The sequence below is a fragment of the Eumetopias jubatus genome, unplaced genomic scaffold (genome assembly GCF_037043125.1).
Source record: "Eumetopias jubatus isolate StellerSeaLion01/CBP00866 unplaced genomic scaffold, mEumJub1_p1.0 scaffold_10, whole genome shotgun sequence".
In the NCBI taxonomy this organism is placed as follows: domain Eukaryota; kingdom Metazoa; phylum Chordata; class Mammalia; order Carnivora; family Otariidae; genus Eumetopias; species Eumetopias jubatus.
Window position 1 is genome coordinate 6,453,836 of NW_028274816.1, and position 23,776 is coordinate 6,477,611.

The window sequence follows — 23,776 nt, forward strand, 5'->3', positions numbered from 1 at the left end:
AATGTGAGTGGACTTAGAGCCACGGACGTGTGCACTCGAAAATGGTGAAGATCGCTAATTTTTCCTTATGTGTATTTTACCACGATTAAAAAAAAAAAAACTGATTGGGATCCTACAGGCTCAGAGGGCAGGTGGGCAGGTGGGCAGGAGAGAGGGCACATTCTACAGAAAGAGCCAAGGTGCTCAGGGCCGGTCCTAAGTGCTGCCCTCACAGCTCAGGCTCGAGGCTTGGAAGCTGGGAGTTACATAGACTGTAGCAACGAGACAGCCTGTGGAGGCCTCGGTGGATGGTGGGGGCTGGAAGCTGCGGCAGATTCCAGGGGACATGTTGCCTGCCAAGGGATGCAAGACCTTCTCTGCCTCCGTGCTGTACCAGGCTTCCCCTGCAGTGACTGAGCCTATGCCATGGTCAATGGCACGGCTTCCAGGACCCAGCCACGTTAGGACAGAGAGACTCTGGAGAGTGCACAACCCAGGGCTCTTGCGCCTGAGCACAGGGGCCTGAGGCCTCCCCCAAAATTATGTCATGAAGACTGGAGCTTTGACAGCTTTCAAACCTTGCTGGACGGAAGTCTTCCCTGTTCTGTGCTTGGGGAGATGGGAAGGTAAGCATGAGGCACACCTACAGGCATTAAATATTTTGTCATGTTGGAAAAAAAAAAAAAGAGGGAGACAATGGTTCCCTTGAATGTTTCTGAAATCTTTCCAGGCCTTTCAAACTTGAAATTTTTATTCATTAAAATTGGATGAGAAAACCCAGCTCTACATATAGTCATAGTATTCCACAAGCCAAAAATCAGGACAAATAGCCAATAGCCGCGATGGAATACTTGAAATCAAAGCTGTCCTGGAAAATAGGTCACACGGTCACCAATTATACAGAACACATATTTCAGGTCGCTAAACTAACCCAGTGCTTTTAGGTTTTATAAATGATATTTTAGGACTTTGATCATGTCCATTTCTACTTTCCTCCAAATTTTTGCTAAAAGGGAAACTTTCCTGCATCATTGAAATTTCTAGAAAATTAACCCCCATGGATGGACAGCTGTTCTGGCAGATATTCTGAGGGCCCCTTCAGAAAACATGGCCCATCACCACCCCCCCCAAAATGGCTTCTGGAGCCCATATGGCCCAGCTCCCCTTACTGACAGACCCCCCCCCCCAGGCTGCAGAGCCAGAAGTTCTGAAGGTGGACCTAATTTGCTGTGATGAATTGTGTGCATGCCCCAGTGATCAAAACTGCAGCTGAGACCGATTATATTTAATAATTGCAATGGTTCTTGTGGAAACATGTGGGTGTATACCTTTGCCCACTCAAAGAAGTCCAGCCTGGCACAAAGGAAAGGGCAAATGTGATCCCTGCCACCCAGAATGGAGGGGCTGCCCACTCCTCAGGAGCTGGGCCAACTGATGGGGCTGAAGAACACTGGGGCCCAGCCTGCAATGCCTTGTCTGCCCTTCTCATCTGCACTCAGCTTCCAACCAAACTGTGGGCACGTCATCACTGCCCACACACCTGCCCCACCAGGACCACATGGGTCTGTTCTATACCTTCCTTCCCACCACCAGGCAGAACTCGCTGCTTTCTGGGAGGCAAACCAAGAATCATCTATATCTGTAGTCTGTCCCATCCCTCTCAATTCACCAGAAGGGTGGGTGTGTGTGTGTGTGTGTGTGTGTGTGTGTGTGTGTGTGTGTGTGTGTGTGTGTGTGTTCATAGGCAGTTGTAGGGTAGAGGGAGAGGTGGGTAGCAGGTAAGCATGGAATTAAGAGTATATGAGGAAGGTGTCATGAAAGCAGTATAGTTCCTGGCACTTGGTACTCAATACTAATGGATGTAGCTAGCTGGTTGGATGGATGGATGGATGGATGGGTGGGTGGTTGGATGATGGATGGATGGACAGAGGGATAGAAGATGGATGGATGACTGGTGGGTAGATGGATGGATGGATAGATGATGGATGGATGGGTAGATGATGGATGGATAGATAGATGGCTGAATGGTGGATGGACAAATGAATGTATAGATGAGTAGATGGGTAGCAGATGGATGACTAGTAGGAGAAAGGAGGGCATGAATACATAAGTAGGTAGGAAGGTGGATGGATTGGTGGAAAGACAATGGGCTTTGAAATCCAAATCCTACTTTAGTCACTTACTGTACCTGTGACCCTAGACAAGTCACTTCGCTTCTCTAAGTTCCTGTTTCCTCGCCTGAGAAGTGGGATGAATAATGCCTACCTCACAGCCTTGTTATGAGCTCCAAATTAGGTAACACGTGTAAAAATTTTCACAACATGTACAATGATATACAGACATTCAATATTGTCATAATGAATACCAACCATGAGGTTCTGCCATCACTGTCAACTCGAAAGCATGGATGACCCCACACTTTTGATGTGACACCTTCAGAAGGAAGGATGGGGAGACTAAGGCAGTGCCCTGGGTCAGGGATGTGGCTGTTGGACTGTGCATCCAGGTCTGGCTTCAGGGTGGGGGTGGGGGCACGGGTCACTGAGCTACTCTTGCCTCCCCTGCTCAAACACCCAAACCCTGTGGGTGGAATACACTCCCCATTTCCCCCTGGGAGCCTTGTCTCCCTGCAAGTGTTCTACTTTATTGTCCTTTCCCAGCCTCAGCTTTCTGGTCTGCAAAATGGCGAGAGTAAAGGGTTAGGGTTAATGGCCCCAGGTTGTTGAGGTGCCAATGAGATATCTGCATACCATGACATGTTGCAGCAGAGGCCCGAGACTCAGAGCCCAGGTGGGTAAGGAACCAGGTAGGGCAGACCAGCTGGGGTTGTGCTGAGCTGGGGAGCACATCCTTGTGTCTTAAGGAGGCAGCTGATTGCTGTCACACAGAAGTATGGTCCAGGGATTTCTAGGTCTGATTTGCAGAAAAATCAACAACTCTACCCATTTAGTGTGATGATAAAGAGGATAGAATCTGGGGCCGGGGGCCTGGGGCCAGCGTTGACCAGCTCTGTGGCCTAGGGAGAGGGTTAGCCTCTCTGTGCCTCAGTTTCCTTACTTTAATAATAGAGGCATTATGAGGATGAATATTTTGAACGTTTAAAAGTGCTAAGAACATGGTCTGACACTCAATAAGCACTATATGTTAGCCACTATAATCATAGGAAATCTCCATTTTGAAACACAGATCATCATTTAAAAGATTCCAATATCCCTGGCCACGGGCTCTAAGTTTTCACCCTCCATGCGGCCAAAATGTTCAATGTTACTACGATAATAACTTTTCCTTGTGTGTATCTCCTCCCCTGGACATGAGAGGAGACTGGTGGGGGTCCTTCTCCATCATTCTGGAGCACCCGATGGGAGGCAAGGAGTCGGCACACACCCCTATAGCCCCCCTGGGAGCCCCAATCCCTGCCCCAGACAATTTCAGCATCTTGTGTCCCCCTCACCTTCTACCATACCTCCTATCAATGCTATATTTTATCCAAGACCCAAAGAACATATAAGAAGCTCTAATATTTGATGTATCACGGTGAACAGAAGAAATGACCAATTAAAGTAGAACACATGTAAGCTATCCCTGTTTACGAGACGTTATAATGAGAAGTTGTATATCAGTGCAATGTGGCACCACCTAACAATATATTGAGCTCCTACTACGTGCTCAAGCTGGGCTGGCGGTTCAACATTCATACATTATCTTTACATCTCCCCATTGTCCCCATTTTACTGATGAAGTGACTGAGTCTCAGAAAAGAGAAGCAGCTTGATATGTCATGCAACTGGTCAGAGGTGGTGCTTGGATTTGCACCCAAATGGCCCAGTCTTCAGGCTGTTTCCTCCCCTCTGGCTGTCCTCTGCCTCCTGGTGCCACCAAACCAAACCTGTCACCCGACTCCGCCCAGATCCCAGTACACAGGAAATCTCATTGCAGTGCTGGACCAGCCCCAGCCAGCCCATGTTTGATTTTGTCTAAACTCCAAAACCAGAGCGAGTGGGGCCATGTTCATTATTGACACAGCAAAATTAATTTCTGCCATCTCCCCCACTCCCCTCTGTGCCCGGCCCCCACCCCTCGCCTCTCCTGTGAGTGCAGACACACGGCTGCTGACTGGCGCTCCTGAAATGCCAACTTGCATTTCTCATCATTAATTTCTTTCTAAATGTCATTAGTAATTGTTCCTGCTCGACCAAAGAGTGCAATCCAGGCTTCCGCCAAGAGCACCCAGGACTCGTCTCTCAGCTGGCGGGGGGGAAGCACCCCCCCCCCGCCATGCCAGACCCGGCACCCTTGCAGGAGGCAGCCAGCCCCGCTCTCCACAAGTTGGGATGGCAGACTGCTGTATGGAAAGACAAAGCAGGCCTCATGCTTCCCGTGGATGGGCTCACCAACAGAAAAAAGCCTGCCTACGCTATTAGCCGAGTGGTTCAATGCTCGGGCTCTGCAGCCAACCAGGCTGTCTGGGTTTGAGTCCCATCTCTGCCACTGCCTAGCTGTGCCTCAGTTTCCCCATCTGCAAAATGGGGAGAATAACAGCATGGGCTTCATAGGACTGTCCTGAGGATGAATCAGGAAAATGGATGCCAAGGGCCCCCCATGGTGCCCGGGGGTTGTTTCTGTTACTGTTCTCCTGTCCTGCGGTGAAGTCCGCTCTTACTAGCTGTGTGACATGGCATGAGAGCAAGTCTCCCATCTGTGACAACGGGACAACACCACCACATCAACTCTACCCCGGTGCCATTACCCGCCCCTCCCAGCCTTGGCTGGGCACTATGATCATGTTTCACAAATGCTTATGCTGAGCTCCAAAAGGGAGCCTCCAGGAGAGACAGCACTGGCCCAATGTCCCAGGGAGGATGGTGAGTTGCAGAAGGGAGGTCGCATGCCCAACGTCGCAGTGACAGCAAGAAGCAACTCGGAGATTCCCCCCCTCCAGCCCTCAAGGCCTGTGTCTTTCCTGTCCATCCGGCTGCCTCTTTGTCTAAGTCGGTGGGGGGGGGGGCGCGGTGCGTGGAGGCAGGGTTTTGTACGGAGTCAACCTCTGGGAGCCTTGGACCCACCCCGCACCCACTGATTATGTAGTATTATTACTGTTTCTGAGAAACTGAAGGCATTTGGTCCAGGCTGGGACGGTGCCGGCAAGAGGCTGGGCTCCCGGCACACACAACGGCCGCTGGCTAGAGGCTCCTGGCAGCTCCTGGCAACTCCCCCGTGCCCATCTGTCGCGATGGCATGGTGCCCCTCTTAAGTCGGTTGGCCCCCCGCCCTAGGGCATGAATGACAGGCTCTGATGGGCAGACAGGCAGCCCAAGGCTGATTCCAAGTGCCATCTCTGCCCAGAGCTGGGCCTTGGGGGGAGCCCCCCGAGTCCCCACCTGGGCCTCCACACACTTCATTGCTCAAGCGGGCAGAGCCCCGGGTCTCATGAGGGCATCTGGGCACATCCAGGCAGAGGCTCCTCCCAGAGCCTGTTCCACCCTTGCTCCTCTCTGCGGCGACCACGGCAGACGCAGCTCACCCCCCCTGCCCAGAGCAGAACAGTCCCATGCCCTGAAGCTGGGTCACTCCCCTGGGAGGGAAGACCTGCTTGCCCCCAGCACCCGGCACCCAGCAACCAGCAGCCAGCACCTGGAGGCCTGTCCTTGGCTCCTAAGGGATTGAGAGTCCCGCTGCCTCAGCCTCAGGGCTAAGAACACAGACATTAGTGTCAGGCTGCCTCGTTCACACTCTGCAGCTCTAGCAGCTGTGTGACCCTGGGGAGCCTCAGTTTACCCATCTGTGACACGGAGATCATAGGAGGCCACACGTGTGGGGTCACCACGAGGTCTCAAAAGACTACACGTGTGAAGAGAGGCAGTCAGGCTCCCAGTAAGCACTCAGGAAACGCAGTCTCACTTTTACCATGTTGGGGTGAGCGGCTCAGGCCCAGGCCCTGGACTCAGGAGGACGAGGAGCCATCTGTGGCCACCCCTCAGTCTTCTCCAGACGCGGACCCTAAACAGCCACACACGGCCCCTCAGGAGGCTCAGCGTCCCACAGTGGTCACAGTGGAATGAGACGGCGATGTTGCTGATCCACCTTATTGTGAGCAGGGAAGGCTGCACCCCACAGATCAAGAGACACAGATAGATGGCGTCTGGAGACACAGTAAGGAGGGGGAAAGGCCCGGGTCCCCCAGGCCTCCTGTGACGTCAGTGGTCACGTAGGGTCATGTCGGGTCATGTGCAGTGTAGGAAACAACTGGCTGATAGGCTCTATGTTATGCTATGTTATGCTGCAAGCACACACATCCATTCTGTTTGTCCTCATCTGTTTACTGTCCCTCTCCCCACAGCATTCGAGGGACTTGGCCTCCGTGCGTCCCCAACACCTGCACACATCTGGCACAGAGAGGGCGCTTGGTGAACACCTGTGGGCTACACTGAGCACATCCACGCACGGCGGACTGAATGAATGAGCGGACGAAGGAGTGAACGCAAAGCCCACGGCACTCAGACCACGTTCGAGATGACGATGACAGCCGTGGCTGGGGCTGCCCAAACCTCCACCCGGTGCTGGAGGCCCTTCAGGGACTATGGCCTTTCGTCTCCCCAACACCCACAGGAAGGGGCTGTCATGACCCCCCATTTGCTGGGGCCCATCGAGGATCAGGGACTTGCTCGAGGGCACAGAGCTGCTCCCAGGCTGCTGGTCCACAGAGCAGGCTGGGCGCCACCACGCCGTGTCGTCACGTGGACTAGAACCCCATCTGTGAAAGGAGCTGCTGTCCTGTCACAAAGCGATCCTGCCCTGGAATGTGCCGTGGTTTACCCGCAGGAAGCCTCAGATGCTAAGTGCTTTTCACACGTGGGCTCTCCATCTTCACACCCACCCGAGGCAGTGGGTTTCACCTCATTTTACAGATGAGGAAACTGAGGCCAGAGAGGTACCAATGTCTAGGATGGAAAATAACGGAACAGACTGACTGAGGGCTACTCCAAGCAAGCAACAGGTTCTCACCCCCTGGAACCACGGCTGGGTGTCACCAGGCACCTCCCTGTTGCTGTCCCAGGCCGAGCTCAGCCTGGCCTGGCTCTCCCAGCAGCAGTGGGGTGGCAGGGACTGGGCTGGAGGGAGATGCTCCTACTCACAGAAAACTCAGCCAAAGAGTCAAATGCTAAGTATCTGCCTAGAGCACTTTTAATTTTTAATTATTATTAGTTATAATTATCTGGCTGGATCTGACGGCAGGAGCGCGCAGGCAAGGAAACTGGCTCCTCGGTTACCCATCTTATAAGGACCAGGAACTTAAAAACTGGGCTCCTGGAATCTGCAACCCTTGATTGCAACCTCCCTCTTTTTCTCCCTTCCTTGTTTATGTTCTCTTTCCTTTATTTTCCTCCTTTCTAGAAGCTCAAGAAATATGGTAATACATGCGGGGATGGTTAGATGGATGGATGGATGGATGGATGGATGGATAGATGGATGGATGGATGACAGAGGGCGTCTTCACTGGCCCCAAAACTCACATTTGGGTGGGAAGTCAGGCTAGACATAGTTATTACAATCTGCACTGGCAAAGGGATCGAGGGGTAAAACCCAGGGCCAGAGACGCTAAAGGAGGGAGAATCAGGGAGAGCTTCTCAGAGAAGGGACCCCCTGAGCTGAGCCCTGAAGCCTGAGAAGAAAGGAAGGGCAGCCAGGAAGCACCTATCTCGCCAAATCGCCCCGATGAATGAAGCAAGAAGGTGTTCACCCACCTCCAGCCCCACTGCCCTTTTCTCTGTATCTTGGACACCCCAAATCTGTCCATGCCTCTGAGTCTTTGCACTGGCTGTTCCCTTCCCCAGATGGTTCCCCAGCTCTTCCCCACACTGGCTCCTTTTCAACCTTCAGGACTCTGTTGAAATGCCAGCCTTCCTTGACCACCCAATCCAGTTTTTCAGCCTCAACATCCCCTCACCCTTGCCCCGAGACACACACTCTCTCTCTCACACACACACACATCATTCTCCATCACCATACAGTGTTTAACTGTCCTCAAAATTCTACAGTCTGAAATGACCTAGTTCATGTATTCACGGGCTTACTGATGGTTTCTCCCAAAGAATGACAGCTGGGTGAGAACAGGGACCGTGTCAACCTGTTCACAGTTGTGCCTTGGGTCCCTGTGATGGCGCTCCCCTATAGTAGGTACTCAGCAAATATTCGTAAATGAAAATGGAATGAGGGGAAGGGTCAACCCAAATGTTCTCAAGCGCTCAAGAGGAAGGGTCCCAGTGGAGCTCAGACCACGCCCCTGGCTCACAGACACCTCCCCCTGGCTGGGTACCAGGATTCAGCCTGGCAGGGCCCAGCTCACCCCATTGGAAAGGCTCCAGGTTGCTTGTTAGAATACCTAGCTCTGCTTTTAATCAATTGTAATCATTTAGCTGGAAGCGGCATGATTAGGCACACACAAGCAAACAGCGTGAGCTAATCCTTTAAATGCGCCCGCTCAACGCAGGGCTGGCCGCTTTGCCGCTGCAGGCCCCGGCTCGGGGAGCGCTTCCTGCGGCCCGTCGCTTTGTCAATGAGGGGGTCTAGATTCCAGGGCACAGGGCAGACCCACTGCTCCCCCCAGCCCAGCCCAGCCCCATTCCCGAGCTCAGGAATGCCAGAACGTACCCCATCAGAGAGACCCTTCCTCGGGCTCGAGGCTCCCTGTGACAGCACCCGGTGAGGCTGCCATAAGGGGGCAAATGGCAACACCAGGAAGCTTGAGGTCTTCTGAGGTCCCTGTCTCCACGACCAGACCTAATCCTTCCTCTGCCCAAGCCTAGCCTGAGCTGAACTCACCCCCTTGCTTGCCACAAGGTTTGCAGGCTCCAGGCCTCGAGCTGCAGCCTGGCGAACGCTGCGTTCAGGCCTGGCACCGCAGCTCGGGCCCCAGCACGCTTCCGCCGGGCCCCACCTGCGAGCGGGTCCTTTTGCATCCCCTGTTCCTGCCACTGTGTTACCTGCTCGGCCCAACTACTAAAATAGTTTCTAGGTCCCCTGACATGAAGGCTTTTTATAGATCAGCACTGCAGGCCTCATTTAAATCTATTAGCTCATATAAATGGCAATTCACTTAAACTTTGGAGGGTTTCTGTTTGCCTTGGTGGCAGAGACAATTTGGCTTTGCATGTGGCTCTGCCATTTGCTAGTGACCCAGGACACACCACTTAAGCTCTTGGAGTCTCAGTTTCCATATCTGTAAATGAGCATAAGAGGACCTACTTCATGGGGTTGGGCTGAGACAGTCCGTGCAAAATGCTTAGGTCAGAGCGTGGCCCCCAGGAGGGAGCCACCCAGGGGAGGTGACTGTTCAAACTATTTCTTGTCCAATGTCATGGGGGAGCTCATCCACCCTGTCAGAGGCCAGCCCTGTAGGGCTAGTAATTCGCACACTCCCTGCATGCATTCCCTCAGCGACAGTGAAGAACGGGTTACCGTGAGCCTCAGGAAAGACAGAAGGACATGCCATCCCGCCCAGGGTCTGTGGCACAGATGTGTCCACAGGGATTCCGAGACAGCTGGGCTGGGCGGCTGAGCCAGCCCCTCCCCTCAGGTCAGCTAACCCCTGGCAACGGGCCCAGAGGGCCCCAGGCCTTCATCTGCTGAGGCCCGAGGCTGGAAGTGCAAGGCCAACAGCCCTGACATTTTTGGGGTCTGTGGTTTACAGAGTTGTCTTGCAGGCCCCCCACTAAATCGGCATACTGCCCTTTGCTGAGCCACGGGCAAGGCCCAGGGAAACGGTGCAGAGGAAAAGCCCGGGCCAGAGGCAGCCAAAGGTGGGAATGGGTCTTGAAGCCCTAGCCTCTGTGGCCTTCCCCCATCGCCTCACCACTCTGCACACCCACCCCCTCCCTGCGCCCCAGTGTGGGTGTCCCGCGCCCGCGGACTTCACACGTGGCTGGGCGCCACAGACGGAGGGACTCAGCGTCTCACTGTGTTCACACTCACGCCAGAAATCACGGAATCACAGCAAAGCCCTAGTGGAAGGAGGCCCTGCAAAGTCATCTGACCCTCAAGTGCCTCATGCTAATCATATGCTAATAACCAGGGTCCCAGTAATGCGAATACTATGAGCCGGGTTGCCTGTGGGCCAGTCACTGAGCCAAGGGCTCCCGCAACACAACTATGAGGTGGGAACTGTTAGTACTCCCATTTAACAGATAGGAAAACTGAGGCCTAGACCTCGTAAGTGAGGGAGCCAGGCTGCCAACACAGAGCTGCTTCACAGACCGTGCTTCCTGCCTCCCTGACTGCAGCACTCCAGACACCTCAGCCCACAGGGGCTTCACCACCTTCCCTCCCTCCCTTCCTCCCTCCCTCCCTTCCTCCCTCCCTCTCTCCCTTCGGAAAGATTCTTCCCACACAGTGGAGGTTCATGGGCTCCCCTCCCCCACCCCGGGCCACAGTTCAGTGGAGCAGGGGTGGACAGCTGACTGTCAACCACTGGAGCTCAACCATCAGATTCCCTCTCCAGGGATCTAACCCTAACCCTAACCCTGGTGTCTGCGTGTTGGCTGTTTTCAGCAGTCACTACTTCTGGGTGGGCTGGGTGTTCCTTCTGACTACTTGCATCACCAAATCCCCATCCTAGAGCCCCTCTGTTGAAATACCCAGGTGTGTCTGTCTCAGCAGAAATGACAGAAGCCATGGCAGCACCGGCCACCTTTTTCCTAGTAGAGACAAGCCCAGAAAGTCAGGCTGAAGGAGAACACAGTAGGCACCAGAAAGAGGCAGAAGGCAGAGTGTCACTACCTTGAGAAAGGGGCACTAGATTCTTAAGGACAGGGGCCCTCAGAAACAACACTTCTCCCTGCTCTTGGCAACCAAAAGCCACCCTGTGTCACTACAACTCCATTCCCCATCCTGCTCAAACTAAGCCCAGAGTGATGCCTGTGCACACCCTGAGTTTTTGCCCACTACCCCAAGTCTTGGGGCCACAGGATGCAAGTGGACAGAGCTTAAAATGCTTGAAGACAACTGTCCCCCACTTCCATAGCAATCTGCCCGCATCTTCTCCCGGTGAATGGTTCCCTGAAAGCTCCTAGGAGTCAGGCTGGATCCCCAGAGCCTAGCACGCTGCCTGAGCTCCCTGGGCGTGCATGCGTGCGTGGGGGTGTGTGTGTGCATGTGCGTGCATGCGTGCGTGTGTACCCAAACCTTGCTTAGTCTCCCCTCTCTCTTCCCCCGCCTCCAGTCCCTGGCAACCATCCGTGTTCTCTGTTCCAATAGTCTTGCCTTTTTCTGGAACACCAGGTAAATAGAGCCATGTAGCACGCAGCCTTTCGAAGCTGGCTTCGATCCGTTGGCACTTGCGATTCATCCAAGTGGCTGCGTGTTAACAGTGGGCCACTGCCTGAGGGTACCACACCTATCCATCCCTTCCGAGGTAAGGGACAATTAAGGGGCTTCCAGCAGGGGATGGAGGCTTTGGTGTGAGCATGTTTCTAGTTCTCCAGGATAAACACGTAGTAGGAGGATAGCTCGGTCAAATGGTAAGTGTATGTTTAACTTGATAGGGACTCACGAACTACTTCGCCAGGTGGCCATACACTTCCGCCTCCCACCAGCAACCAGTGCGGGGGTTCCGGCTGCCCCTCCGCACCCTGGCCAGCACTCGGCAGGGCCAGCTTTTTGCTTCTGTTTTGATCAGCCTGGTAGGTGTGTGGTGGCGTTGCATTCCCCTTCATTATTAAGTGGTGAGGGTTTTTTTTTTTTAAATATGTCCTGGCTACGAGTCCTTTATGAGACAGGTGATTTGCACATATTTTCTTCCCGTCTGTGACTTTTCATTTTCTTAACAGTGTCTTTCAAAGACCAAACTTCTTACATTTTGATTCAGGGTGGAAATCGGATAATACTTCTTCTCTACTTGGATTCCCAGCACAATGGGGATAAAGTCCAAACTCCTTTGCTGTCCTACAAACCCCGCCATGACCTGGTCTCCACCTGCCAGCCCTCTCCAGACCCCTCCTCCTTACTTACTGGGCTTTAGCCGCCTTTTGCCTTCTTTCGTCCCAGCAGTACACTCAGCTCACATGGTCACAGGGCCTTTGCACTCATGGTTGTCTTCCACACACTTTCCTTCTCACCAGCCAGGTCTCAGCTCAAATGCCACCTCCTCAGAGAGGCCCTCCCTGACCACACTCACCAAGGATTACTCAACCTCATCCCCATCACGCGCCAGCCTATCACCTGATTTTATTTTCTTTGTGGTGACCACGACAGGACACTGTCTATCAGTCCCTCTTAAATGCAGGCCCTGTGGGTGTTTCTCTGTCTCATTCAGCACAGTCTTGTCAGTTCCTAGATCTAGTGCCTGGCTACAGTGGGCCCTCCATGCATATGTTCTGAACAAATGGATAGCAAAGCTTAGTCCCCTCTCCTGCTCCTAATCACTCTGATATGAATGTGCTCCAGTCTGTCCCAAGTCCTTGAAATCAATGTCAGTCTTCGGGCAGAGCCAGAGGAACTCAAAATCAGACAGGACTTCCACCTCCCTCATCCTGGCAACAGTGCTCCTGTTAATGCATCCTAAGAGAACATTCTGTTTGGAGGTAGACACATCACTAGGACACAGACCAAGCCTGCCAGGGTCAAATCCCATCTGTTACCTCTATATTCACAGCAGGAATTTCCAGTTCTACTATGAGAACAATCCTAAGCCTTGTATATTAAGATCTCTCAGCTCAGAGTCACTTGTGCCTACAAACATTAGTTTCCCGGAGTCTCCCCACAGGACCTCAAATGACATACAGCCAGGAGAGCCAGCCAAGGCTCCAGCAAGGACCCTACATCCCGCTGTACACACAAAGCCCCACATGTCACCCCTGGAGAATAGCGCACCTGCCCGCTGGCCCCAGGTTCTGCCTAATGACACAATGACGATGAAAACTTTGATGCCTGAAAAACCCTCCTCTCCAAAAACCAGAAAATTGCTATTCAAGTTACTTATGGAAAGCCATTACTTGCGTAGATCTGGTGTTGCTACAACACTTCCACATTTAAATGGTCTGTAATTAAAAACATTAATTGCAGAAAAGCGTCACTCATTAAGGCTATAATTTAGTGAAGTTCTCGGCATTTGAGGACCTGCCTTAAAGGTTGACGGGATGACCCAGGAAACCACCAGCTCATAGGAACCACTCTGATGTCTGGGACAGTCTGCAGCCCCAGGTAAGGTCAGCCGAAGCGGGTCCACAGCTCCCTGGGCCTCCATATCAGGAGGCGGACCTGCGGTGCGGCGATACGGAGGAAGCTCACAAAAGGCAGGATGGGGCGACTTCCCTGGGAAAAACCTTCAGGCCAACAAGGGAGGAGAGCACCCCTTTCTTGGCATCCAGGACAACGTGGGAGGGCCAGAGGGCTGAGGGAGTTCAAAGTTTAAGTAAATCATAGTTTATAGGAGCTGTGGTGGGTTTCAAAGAGGCCTACCGTGTTGAGCTATAAAAAGCTTCGGTTGTCTGGGGACCCGGGGACTATTTTGGAAGGGGCACCGGGCAGATAAGGCAGGTGGGAGGTAGGGTATGGCGGGGCACAGACTGCACTTGGCAGGACGCACGGCCAGCTCAGGTGCAAGGCTCCCTGGAGAGCCCGCCGCTCAGGTGCCCGCATGCATCTCCCTCGGTCAGCTGGGAGGGGGGGCAGCTAGCCAGGCTTAGCTCAGGCTGTGGATCGAGGCAGGGACAGCGGTGGGCCCTGGGTGTGTCACCACCTTGCTGGTGGCACTTGGAAGTGGAACCCCCTCTCTGGGCCTCGGTCCCTAGAGTTAGGTCCTTAACTGTCCCACAGCGTGACAGGATGACATCAGCTCTCCCTGCCCGGCCTGACATGGGGCCAGCCCGTGGGAAAGGACCCTGACTGTCGGATAGTGAATCCCCACTGACCCTCCAGGGGCCTGTTTTCATTTCCTCAGGGTGACCGCCCAAGCTGGGTTGTGTCACTAGGCTGCACAGGCCATGTCTGTACCCCTTTGACCCCAGAAAAGGGGCACCCCACTGCTGCCCCTCAGTGATGTTATGACTCAACCCTGCTGCTGCGGCCTCAGCCTCACCCCCGAGGAAGGGCGTGACTGCTGAGTGCCGGGTCAGCACTCGTCCGGGTGGGCAGGCGGGGCACAGTTCCAGTGCGCAGACCCTGCGGGTCACGGTGTACACAGTGCTTGGCGGGTGTGACAAACACCAGCTCTCCTTTGCTTCTGGGCACAGGGCACCATTACCTTCCTTGTCCCCTTTGAAACTGGGCACGGCCACATGACCAGATCTGGCCAAGCCAACACTATAGAGGGAGATGCGTGTCAATGCCCAGAGGAAGCTTCGAGGGCTGGTGTCTGATTCACCACCTCCCTCATGTTGTGTGGGGAAAGTGGTGTTATTCTCCGTGTACGGTATCGAGGCATGCCTGCACGTACGTGTGGTACTTCTGGGGACGTCCATGTGGTACTTCTTTTTCAGGTGCCGTGTTATGCTATGTGTGTGGTATTCTGTGTGTGTGTGTGCATGGTATTTCTGGGTGGACATGTGACCAATCCAGTGTTACAAGAATTTCCTGCAAAAGCCAGCGGGCAAGAAGGCAGCTTCACCTGGACACAGGTCTGAGCCTCAGAAACCAGTAACAGGTAGGACACCAGGAGGAGGGGCTGCAAGGGCCTGGGGGGGACGACCCACGCAGCGCCCCCTCACAAGGGCCACTGTGCTGTACCTGAGGGCTTCATCAGCCTCAGGACCCGTGGTGGGCACCCCTTCCTCTGAGTTGGGGCCCAACCCGACTGCTCTCACTTTTCTGGCTTTCCCAGGCTAGAGGCTCCAAGACCCCAGATCCAGGTCCTGGCTGCACACAGCCCCAGGATTCAGCCATGCAAGCTGCAGAGACTACCAGCCACAGATCCAAAGCTCCGTTGAACATCATCACATAAGATCGGTGGAGAAATAGGCTCCCCAAGAGGGGAAGAGGCTGGCACAGAAACACCACCACCGAGAGCCTTCTGACTCCTCACCAGGCTGCTCCAGTTCGGCTCATCTGAGAGTGCTGGGCAACAGGGCCCAGGAGGCCACCCCACACCAGCCTCCATGAGGGCAGCTACTGGGGCCACACCAAGCACCTGTTGCTTTTTGAGTGGGGGTAAGGCTAAGTACAAGACCCCACCATCCTGGCTTCACCCCAAGCCCCTCGGTGCCCCTGGTGGCCCTGAAGAGCCCCAGGAGGGGCGTGCAGCGGACGAGGGCACTCACCTGCAGCTCGGTCTGGAAGAAGAACTTCTGGGGGCACTGCGAGCAATCGTAGATCTTGTCCTCCTGCCCATGCACGGCAAAGATGTGCTGCTGCAACTTGTTGGCCTGGACAAAGACTGGACACGGACATGGCCGTCAGGGGTCAGACTCTGGGGACACCAGCCCGGCCACTGCCACACCATTCACAAGTAGGGATCACCCAACCACGGACACAGTCAGCCAAATACGGGGCTACTAGGAGATCACCGGCAGCTACTAGAGAGGGCTCGAGCCAGTGGAGCTGAGCTCTGCCACTTAGGGGCTGTGCAACATTGGATAAGTCACTTAACCTCTCTGGGCTTCATTTCCTCCTCTGAAAAAGATGAGGATCATTAAAGTATGTAGCTTACTGGGTGTCTGGGAGGATCAAATGGGTTAATACTTGCAAAATGCTTAAAAGATGGCCTGGCACATGATTAGTCCAGGGAATGTCATCACCATCATCATCACCATCATTTGCCAGATACCTTCTGCATGTGGGCTCCTAACTCTAGCACAGACCTGTAAGGCAGGCACTATTGTTACCCTCATTTTACAGAAGAGGAAACTGAGGCACTGGGAACGTTAAATGCCACTGCTAGCAGGTGGCAGAGCTGAGAGTTGAATTAAATAAATTTAACACACTGTCTAATACAAAAAGGTGCTCAATAAACACGAACTACTATTCTTGTTGAGGTTATTATCAGCATCCTCAGATCCCCACGCAGGGGCCCCGGTGTCCTGAGTCGGCAGGCCCCTCAGTACTAGCTTCTGCCTGGCCCACAGGGTATGATGGTAGCAGATGGGTGGGGGCTCCCGAGATTGAGGGGGAAGGGGCCCCAGGGTGTTCCAAGACTCTCATGCACGCTGGAGACTTTCCCTGCAGCACAGCCCCTTCCTCAGGCCCATCATGGAGCGGGTCGCAGCCCTGGCTTCTGGGTGGCAATAGTTCATGAGGCTGCCCCGGCCCTGGGCACACACAGGAGTTGGCCCGGAGGCAGCTCTGTGTCTGGGAGGTGAGCACTTCAGATATCCCCTCCCGCCAGGCGCCCTCCCCGGGGTGGGCTTCCTGCCGAGGCAGACAACAGATGTCGGGGGAGGCAGGGGAAGGCCAGGGCTCCCCCACGCACACCGACTGCCATCTGGGCAGCAGGAGGGGCGATGGCAGAGCCCCTGAGACTTGCCTCAGGCCGGGACAGCCGCTCGCCCAGGCGGGCAGCCAGGCTGGGGGCTGGGGGCCAAGGGCTGGGGACTTGGCCAACAGAGCTGCCCTTGACCCCTCCATCCTGGAGCATGGATGGACAGGGTCCGAGGAAGCCAGGAGGTGTGTAAAGAGAGAGCCCCACTGTTGCTGGACAGAGCTCCCAGGGCCCACGGAAGGCAACAGAGGGGTGAGGCTGGGCTGGAAAAAGCAGTTATGCAGGTGGGTAAGAGGTGGGCTAGGAAAGAGGGCCCTCAACCTGCCTAAGAGGAGGGGACAGAGGTGGGGGGGGCCGTGGGCCAGCTCTGCATGGGGCATGCAGGGTGATGGGCTGTGGGTCCCTTGGGGAGTCCAGGTCCATGTCAGGGCGGGAGCATATGCAATTAAAGGGCTGGGCCCTGCATCCCCCCCGCCCTCACTCCCATGTATACTTACCTGTGAAGCACACGGGGCATTTGAAGGTGCCGCCCATGCCCTCAAAGCTGTGCTCAATGAGGTGACAGAGGAGCTTGGCTGGGGAGTCGAACATCTGGTTACACAGCTTACACTCGTGGTTGATGCCTTCCTCTGCAAGGAAAACAGTGGCCATCAGTGACCCTGCAAACCGTGTCCTCTGGGCAGGAGCCCAAGGGCCCCCAGTATAGCCCAGGCCAGCCTCTCCCTGGTACCCAGAACCAGGGCTGGTGTGGGGGCCAGAGATGCCAAGACCCACCCCAGCTCCAAATGACCCCGCCCCCAGAGACTGACAGACCCCGCCGGCCAGCCCCAAATATCTGGCTCTTGAAGGCATCATTTGCTGTGATTTCTCTTGCTGGTCAAGCAAGAATGTGCGCAGGCCATGATCAATAGCTTGAATCTGAGACCATGTCACAGTGGAGAGGAGCCAAGGATGGGGTCTGCACAGAGAAAGGAGTCCAACCAGAATTTTTAAAAATCCAGTAGAATATTTACTGAGCACATACTGTGTGCCAGGCACTTTGAGCTGGTGGGGACCTAAACAGATAACTCACTTGTCCCCATTCTAATGGTGGGGGAGACACATAATAAAGATGACCAACACATAACACAGCGTCAGGAGGTAACGTGAGAACACAGGGCTCCCTAGGTGGCAGTCAAGGGCAAAGGCCCTGAGGTGCACCTGGAATGCCCTAGCTTGCCGGGAGCAGGAGCGCAGCATGCCTGAAGCCTGGGGGCCGGGATGGGGGGGGTGAAGTCAGAGGGGACACAGGGATGCCCATCACCCCGGGCCTTGCTGGCCACTGGGGGACTCTGGCTTTTACTCGGAGGCTTGAGCCACTACTAGTACATGTCACCAAAACAATAACAAAATGATCTTTTTTAAAAATTTTGGAAGAGATGGCCTATGGACAGTGGCTGATGGACAAAGGGCAGACACCCTCCAGACAAAGGGCAGACACTCTGTCCTTCCATCTACCCACCTGGGAGCCGCTCTGACCTCAAAACTTCACTCAGAGGTGCCCAGGGAAGAGAGTGTGCCCCGGGCACCAGCTTCTCACCAGCACCCAGGGGAGCAGGGCCAAGGTCTGGCGCCCCAGGCCAGAGTCAGCAGGGCAGGGCTCGGATCCCCACAGCTGCTCCACAGTGTGTGGCCCGGGCTCCAGTCCACTCAGAGGAAACGAGCGCCCCCTGAGCCCCTGTCCCACGAGGCTGTGTGAGGATGGAAGAGGCCAGCATCTGCCCCCAGTGTGGCCCATGGCTCAGCAGGGAGTGTGGCGGGGAGTCACCCTGGCTTGAGTGTCGCCTCACCCAGGATTAGAACCCGGTGCTGCCACTCATTGCATGATCTTGGGCAAGGTACATAAGCTCTGTGTGCCTCAGTTTCCTCTTTTCTCAAATACACGATAACTGCCTTCCTTACTGCTACACACCCATGAGCATGGCCAAAATCCAGAACACTGATGATAGCAAGCCCTGACAAAGATGTGGAGCATCAGGAATTCTCACCCACTGCTGCTGGGAATGCAAAATGGCACAGCGACCCTGGTAGACGGTTTGGCGGTTTGTCACAAAACGAAACATACTCTTACTATATGATCCAGCAATCTTGCTCCGTGGGTATTTACCCAAAGGAGCTGAAAACTTATATCAACACAAAAAGCTGCCCACGGATGTTTACAGCAACTTTATTCACAATTTCCAAACCTCAGAAGCAACCAAGATGCCCTTCAGTCCGTGAATGGATACACAAACTGTGGTCCATCCAGATGATGGATTATTATTCAGCGCTAAAATGAACTGAGCTATCAAAGACATGGAGGAACCTTCGATGCATATTACTAAGTGAAAGAAGCCAATCCGAGAAGGCTACATGCTGTATGATTCCAACTCTTCCGGAAAAGGCAAAACTATGAGGACAATAAAAAGATCAGTTGGTTGTCTAAAGTGGGGGCAGAGACGAACAGAGTACAGAGATTTTGAGGCAGTGGAAATACTCTATATGATATTATAATGATGGATGTATGTCATTACACATTTGTCCAAACCCACAGAAGGTACAACACCAAGGGTGAAACCCAAGGCAAACTATGGACTTTAGGTGATTACGAGGTGTCACTGTAGGTTCATCTTTGCAAAAAACATGTACCTGGTCATTCTGGTGAGTGGCCCGGATAATGAGGGAGGCTATGCATGTGCGGGGCAGGGAATACAAGGGAAATCTGTATCTTCCTCTCAGTTTTATCATAAACCTCAAACTGCTCTAAAATTAATAAAAGTTGGGGCGCCTGGGTGGCTCAGTCTGTTGAGCGTCCAACTCTTGATTTCTGCTCGAGTCATGATCTCGGAGTCCTGAGATCGAGCCTGGCATCAGGCTCCACACTCAGTGGGGAGTCTGCTTGCTCCTCTCCCCCTGCCTGCCCGTCCCCTGGCGCATGCGCACATTCTTTCTCTCAAATAAATTAATTAAATCTTTAAAAAAACTAAAAAATAAGTAAAGGTCTTCAAAAAAAGTCACCCCTCCCCCAATAGCCTTCCTCTTATAGTTGATGTGACAATTAAAAGTTAATAATACAGGGTGCCCCTGGGTGGCGCAGTCGGTTGGGCATCTGACTCTTGGTTTCGGCTCAGGTTCTGATCTCAGGGTGATGGGTTCAAGCTCTGCAGCGGGCTCTGAGCTCAGGGGAGAAGTCTGCAAAATTCCTCTCTCCCTCTTCCTCTGCCCCTCCCTGCTCTTTCTCTCTCAAATAAATAATCTTTCCCCCCCAAAAAGGTAAATGAGTTAATACATGAAAGAGGAATTTGACAGCCCCTGGCACACAGCAAGTGCTCAATAAGTGTTTGTTGTCAGGCATGCCAGTATCCGTGAGAGTATTATCTGGGACAGCCAAGGACACAGGCTCCCTCTCGGGCTCCCCCAGGGAACCAGCCTCACCAAAGGTGCCAGGTGCTCTGATTTGCCCTCAAAGGCAAGAATTAGGTAGCAGAGGGGCTCTGCCAGTGGTAAGACATGAACACAGATGGGCTGGGGCTCCTGGCGAGTCCCTGGGTCCCCAGGCCCTGGCAGGGGCTGGCAGGGACAGCATGCATCCCCCAGCCCCCCGGGCACCCCCCGCAGAGGTGCGCGCACACACATGCGCGTGCAGGTGGGCCTGCCCCACATAGCCCACTGGCTGGAATCTACCGGGTGTTTGTCGTGCCCCTGGAGCCCCAGCAACTAGGCCACATGCACCCGACAGAGATTCAGGCAGATCTTCCATTTCTACTGACAGAAAAGGAATTCATTGACAAGTTTGGGGACACGGGGCAGGCTCAGCACGCTCGCCGCATAGGCCCTACTCACGTCCTCCGCTTCCCTTGGGGGGACTCTCATCATAATTAGAGATGGCCTCCTGTGTGGGGGCTGCCTCAGAAGACCCCCAACACCCCCTGCCCCCCCCACAAACAATGCTTCTCAGTGCCTGGCACAAAATAAGGAATGGATGAACGGAAGGCAGAGAGGGACCATCCTTATATAGGGCCTCCCTGGTAGAATGTGGACACCTCTTGGGCATCAATAAGGCAGACGGTATGTGAATTGATGATTGTACAGAGGTTTCTATTATCGTTTATAATATAACTTACGTTTAAGCTGATAACATAAATTAAAAATCAGAATTAACCCTGCTTGCTGGTAAAACCCCATTTCTAGGAAAGAGAATTAGACCACTTGCTAAGGTAACAGCCAACTGGGGGTGGTGCTCTGAACAGGATACAAAGCCCTCCCGCCATCCACATGGATCCCACCTGCACACCACCTCCAAGCAGCCTCCCCTGACTATGCCAACGTGCACAGCTGCACCTGGCTGGGCACCGTGACCCCGGGTTCATCTATTCTGATCCTGGCAACTACGTGATGGGCACAGATAATGGCTTCTCCTCCTCCAGCCTCCACAGCATCAGGCCCCTCCTGGACCCACAAAAGGGGCTCGGGAAATACTCACGGAGGAGGGATGCCCCCTGCTGGGCCCTCTCCCCCTGCCCAGCCAGAGCCAGCTCCCCAGGTGGGGATGGCAAAGGAGGATTTACTGCTCTCTGCTGAGCGGGGCCTTTATCCACTTGGCTGTGAATGGAGACGTGCCGTCTGATGCACAAACACTGGGAGGACAAAGAAGGCTCCCGCAACTTATAAATCAGAGAAATCATGTCTGACAGTCACTTTCCGTTCTCCGAGTGCCGCGCAATTCATCAGCCGGTCCCTCCTGATTCATAGACGCCGCTACACCCTGCACCCACGTTCATAAATATGTGCACAGTCAGGCAGCCCTGGGGCTGCCAGCCGGTTCCCGGGCCCCAAAGAGCTGCCATTTAAGCACATCACACCCCCAAACCGGGGTCGATGCGAGGTTGTGGTCTAATCAGATCAAGAGCCCGATAGACAACTGCGTGCCCCTGCACCCTTTCCTCGCTCGCCCCCCCACCACATGTTAAACGGAGTCAAACCTGGAGAGATGGGGGGAGGGAAAATAAAACAAGCACAAAGTGAAAATGGAGTGAAAAACAAGAAAGGCGGAGGGGCTCCCACAGACCCGAGAATCTCTCCCACTCGGGCCAGGCCTTCTGGTCTGCAAAGCTGCTTTCTGAAGGACAAGACCCTCTCCCCACCGGAGGGGGTTGGAGGTGCTCCCCGGGGTGTCCATCATGTGTACCTCTGCCTATACAGCCATCCAGGAAAATGGTGGGGGGGGGGGTGAGGAGCTGCCCTAGTTAGCGTGCAAACACTCCTGTGCGTGCCGGTGACCCGATACCAGCCAGCCCACGGATACTGACAGAATCCGCCGCTGCCGTGGCCGCTTACCCCGCCGACGCGGACAAGCTCTCGTCTGTCCCAAGCTGCGGCCTCCGCAGAGAGCAACACCCTCCGAGAATAACTTTCCCGAATTATACAAGATCACACAGCCTCAGCAGACACCTTGGAGCAGAATGACAAAGCTGTCTGGGAGCCCACAGGCCCCTCTGCCCCGGCGCGGGGGGCGGATGGAGGATTTTGTGAGTTAAGACGCAAAATCACTTCCTCTCCTTCCCATTCTTTTTTTTTTCTTTATAGCACATGACAGACATCCATAAGAGAGACCCACACAACTCAAGTGAATTAGGCAGCCCCGCTCATTTGTAAAGTGAAATGCAGATTTTTGCCTGCTCGCTGTGCCAGATCTTTCCTCCCGGTCCCCGTAAGTCGGGGCTGGCACGGGGAATCCACTGATTTATTATGATTTTTTAAAAAATAAAAATAAATAAAAACCCGAACTGCCAAAGAAACAACCCAGCAAGCGCGAAAATCCCAGAGTCCCCCCCCAACCCTCTTTTTTTTTTTTTCTTCTGCTCAGGAATAATACGTGTTAATTTTACACTTCATTTCTCAAAAAAATAATAGGATGTGCTTTTGCTTAAAACCAAGTCAGCCTGCTGGAACCTTTCAGGCTGAAACTGTGTCAGCCCAAAAGAGGAGCGGAGGGCTTTGTGGAAGAGCACCGTGCCGAGATGATAGCTTCCTGTAATGTCCTCGGTACCGACTTTTGTCTCCAAAAGCATTTGATCCTGGCAGACACATACTTATTTCCATACAGGTCTTGGGGGAAGCCAGGAGGAGAGAGAGCTGATTATCAGAATCCTGAAGGTGAAGCTCAGGTGGGCCCCACTGATGTCAAAGGCAGGCCTGGGCACACATTCGGAGGCCATAATTTGCTGCCTGGGAGGGAGGGGCGGCGGGCTGCAGTGGGGAGTGGACAGGGCATTGTTCTCGGGCTCTAATGCACTGAGCGTGACCTGCTCCCGCCATATCGCTGGGCCCAGCCCGGCCCTTCTCTAAGCAGGGACCCCACTCGGGGAAGCTGACCCAGGAGTGGTATCATTACGGCACAGACCCCTCCAAGAGGAGAGGACCAGTGACTGCCACCTGTGTTGACAGGGGGCATAATTAGCCACCTTCCATTCGGGAAGCAGCAATTAAGGACACAAAAGTGAGAACTAGAAACACTTGAGTTTGAGTCCCAGTTCCAGTCATTCGCTGGGTGTACTTGGGTAAGTTATTTAACCTCTCTGAGCCTCGGGGCTTCTGCTACAAAATGGGAAGCATCATCACAGGGCTTTTGTAAGGCTGCAAAGCAGCCTGCTTCTGCCACAGGATGTCTGCCCTCAATGAAACTCTCTCCTCCCCTTGTCCTCCTTCCCTCACGTCATTCAGGAGTCTGCCTAACTGCTACCTCCTCCGAGAGGCCTTTCTGGATGCCCCGCGCTAAAGCAGCGCACACCCCCATCCTTTCTAGCACCTCACCCACCTTTAATTTCCTTTATAGTGCTTATCACCACCTGGCATATTACAGCGTTGATTGGTTTTTTTTTAACTGACTTCCTGTCTCGCACATCTTACACACACTCACGCACGCAAGCACACGCACACGCACACGCACAGAGCAATGTAAGCTCCATGACAGGTCGTTTGCTCATGCTATGTCACCAGTGCCTAGAATAGGGCCTGGCACACAGTAGGTGATCAATAAATAAGAAATGAGCGACTCGTGCGAAGCACTTAATACAATGCTTGGAACACGGGGTAAGGTTCCTGGTAAATGCTGGTTACCACACACCACTGGTCTCCCCCAGACTGGAAGGCCTGGAGGCTTACAAAATCTGTGCTTGCTTTCAGAAACTCGCTAGTCCGATCCTCACAAAATGGCCTGCTCTGGGAGTGCAGACCTGGAGGGTCCCCCTCAGTGGACCAAAAAGGAAAAGAAGGCTTAGAGGGGCAGCACCTGTGTCACCAAAGTGGGTGAGCTGGGGATTGGGGGCACGCGGTCCCCCCCAAACAGAAAAATACCAAAATAGGCCCAGGACT

The 23,776-nt window shown here is 53.9% G+C and overlaps 1 protein-coding gene across 1 annotated transcript in view; it reads right to left on the reverse strand.

Moving 5' to 3' along the window:
- ZNF423 (zinc finger protein 423) overlaps positions 1–23,776 on the reverse strand; it is a 160,428-nt gene that overhangs the window by 11,636 nt on the left and 125,016 nt on the right. Inside the window, exons 4-5 of the mRNA XM_028094544.2 lie at positions 16,882–17,013; positions 15,228–15,343 (exon numbers count right to left, since the gene is read on the reverse strand). Coding sequence (XP_027950345.1) covers positions 15,228–15,343; positions 16,882–17,013 — 248 coding nt within the window. The remainder of the gene's footprint in view (positions 1–15,227; positions 15,344–16,881; positions 17,014–23,776) is intronic.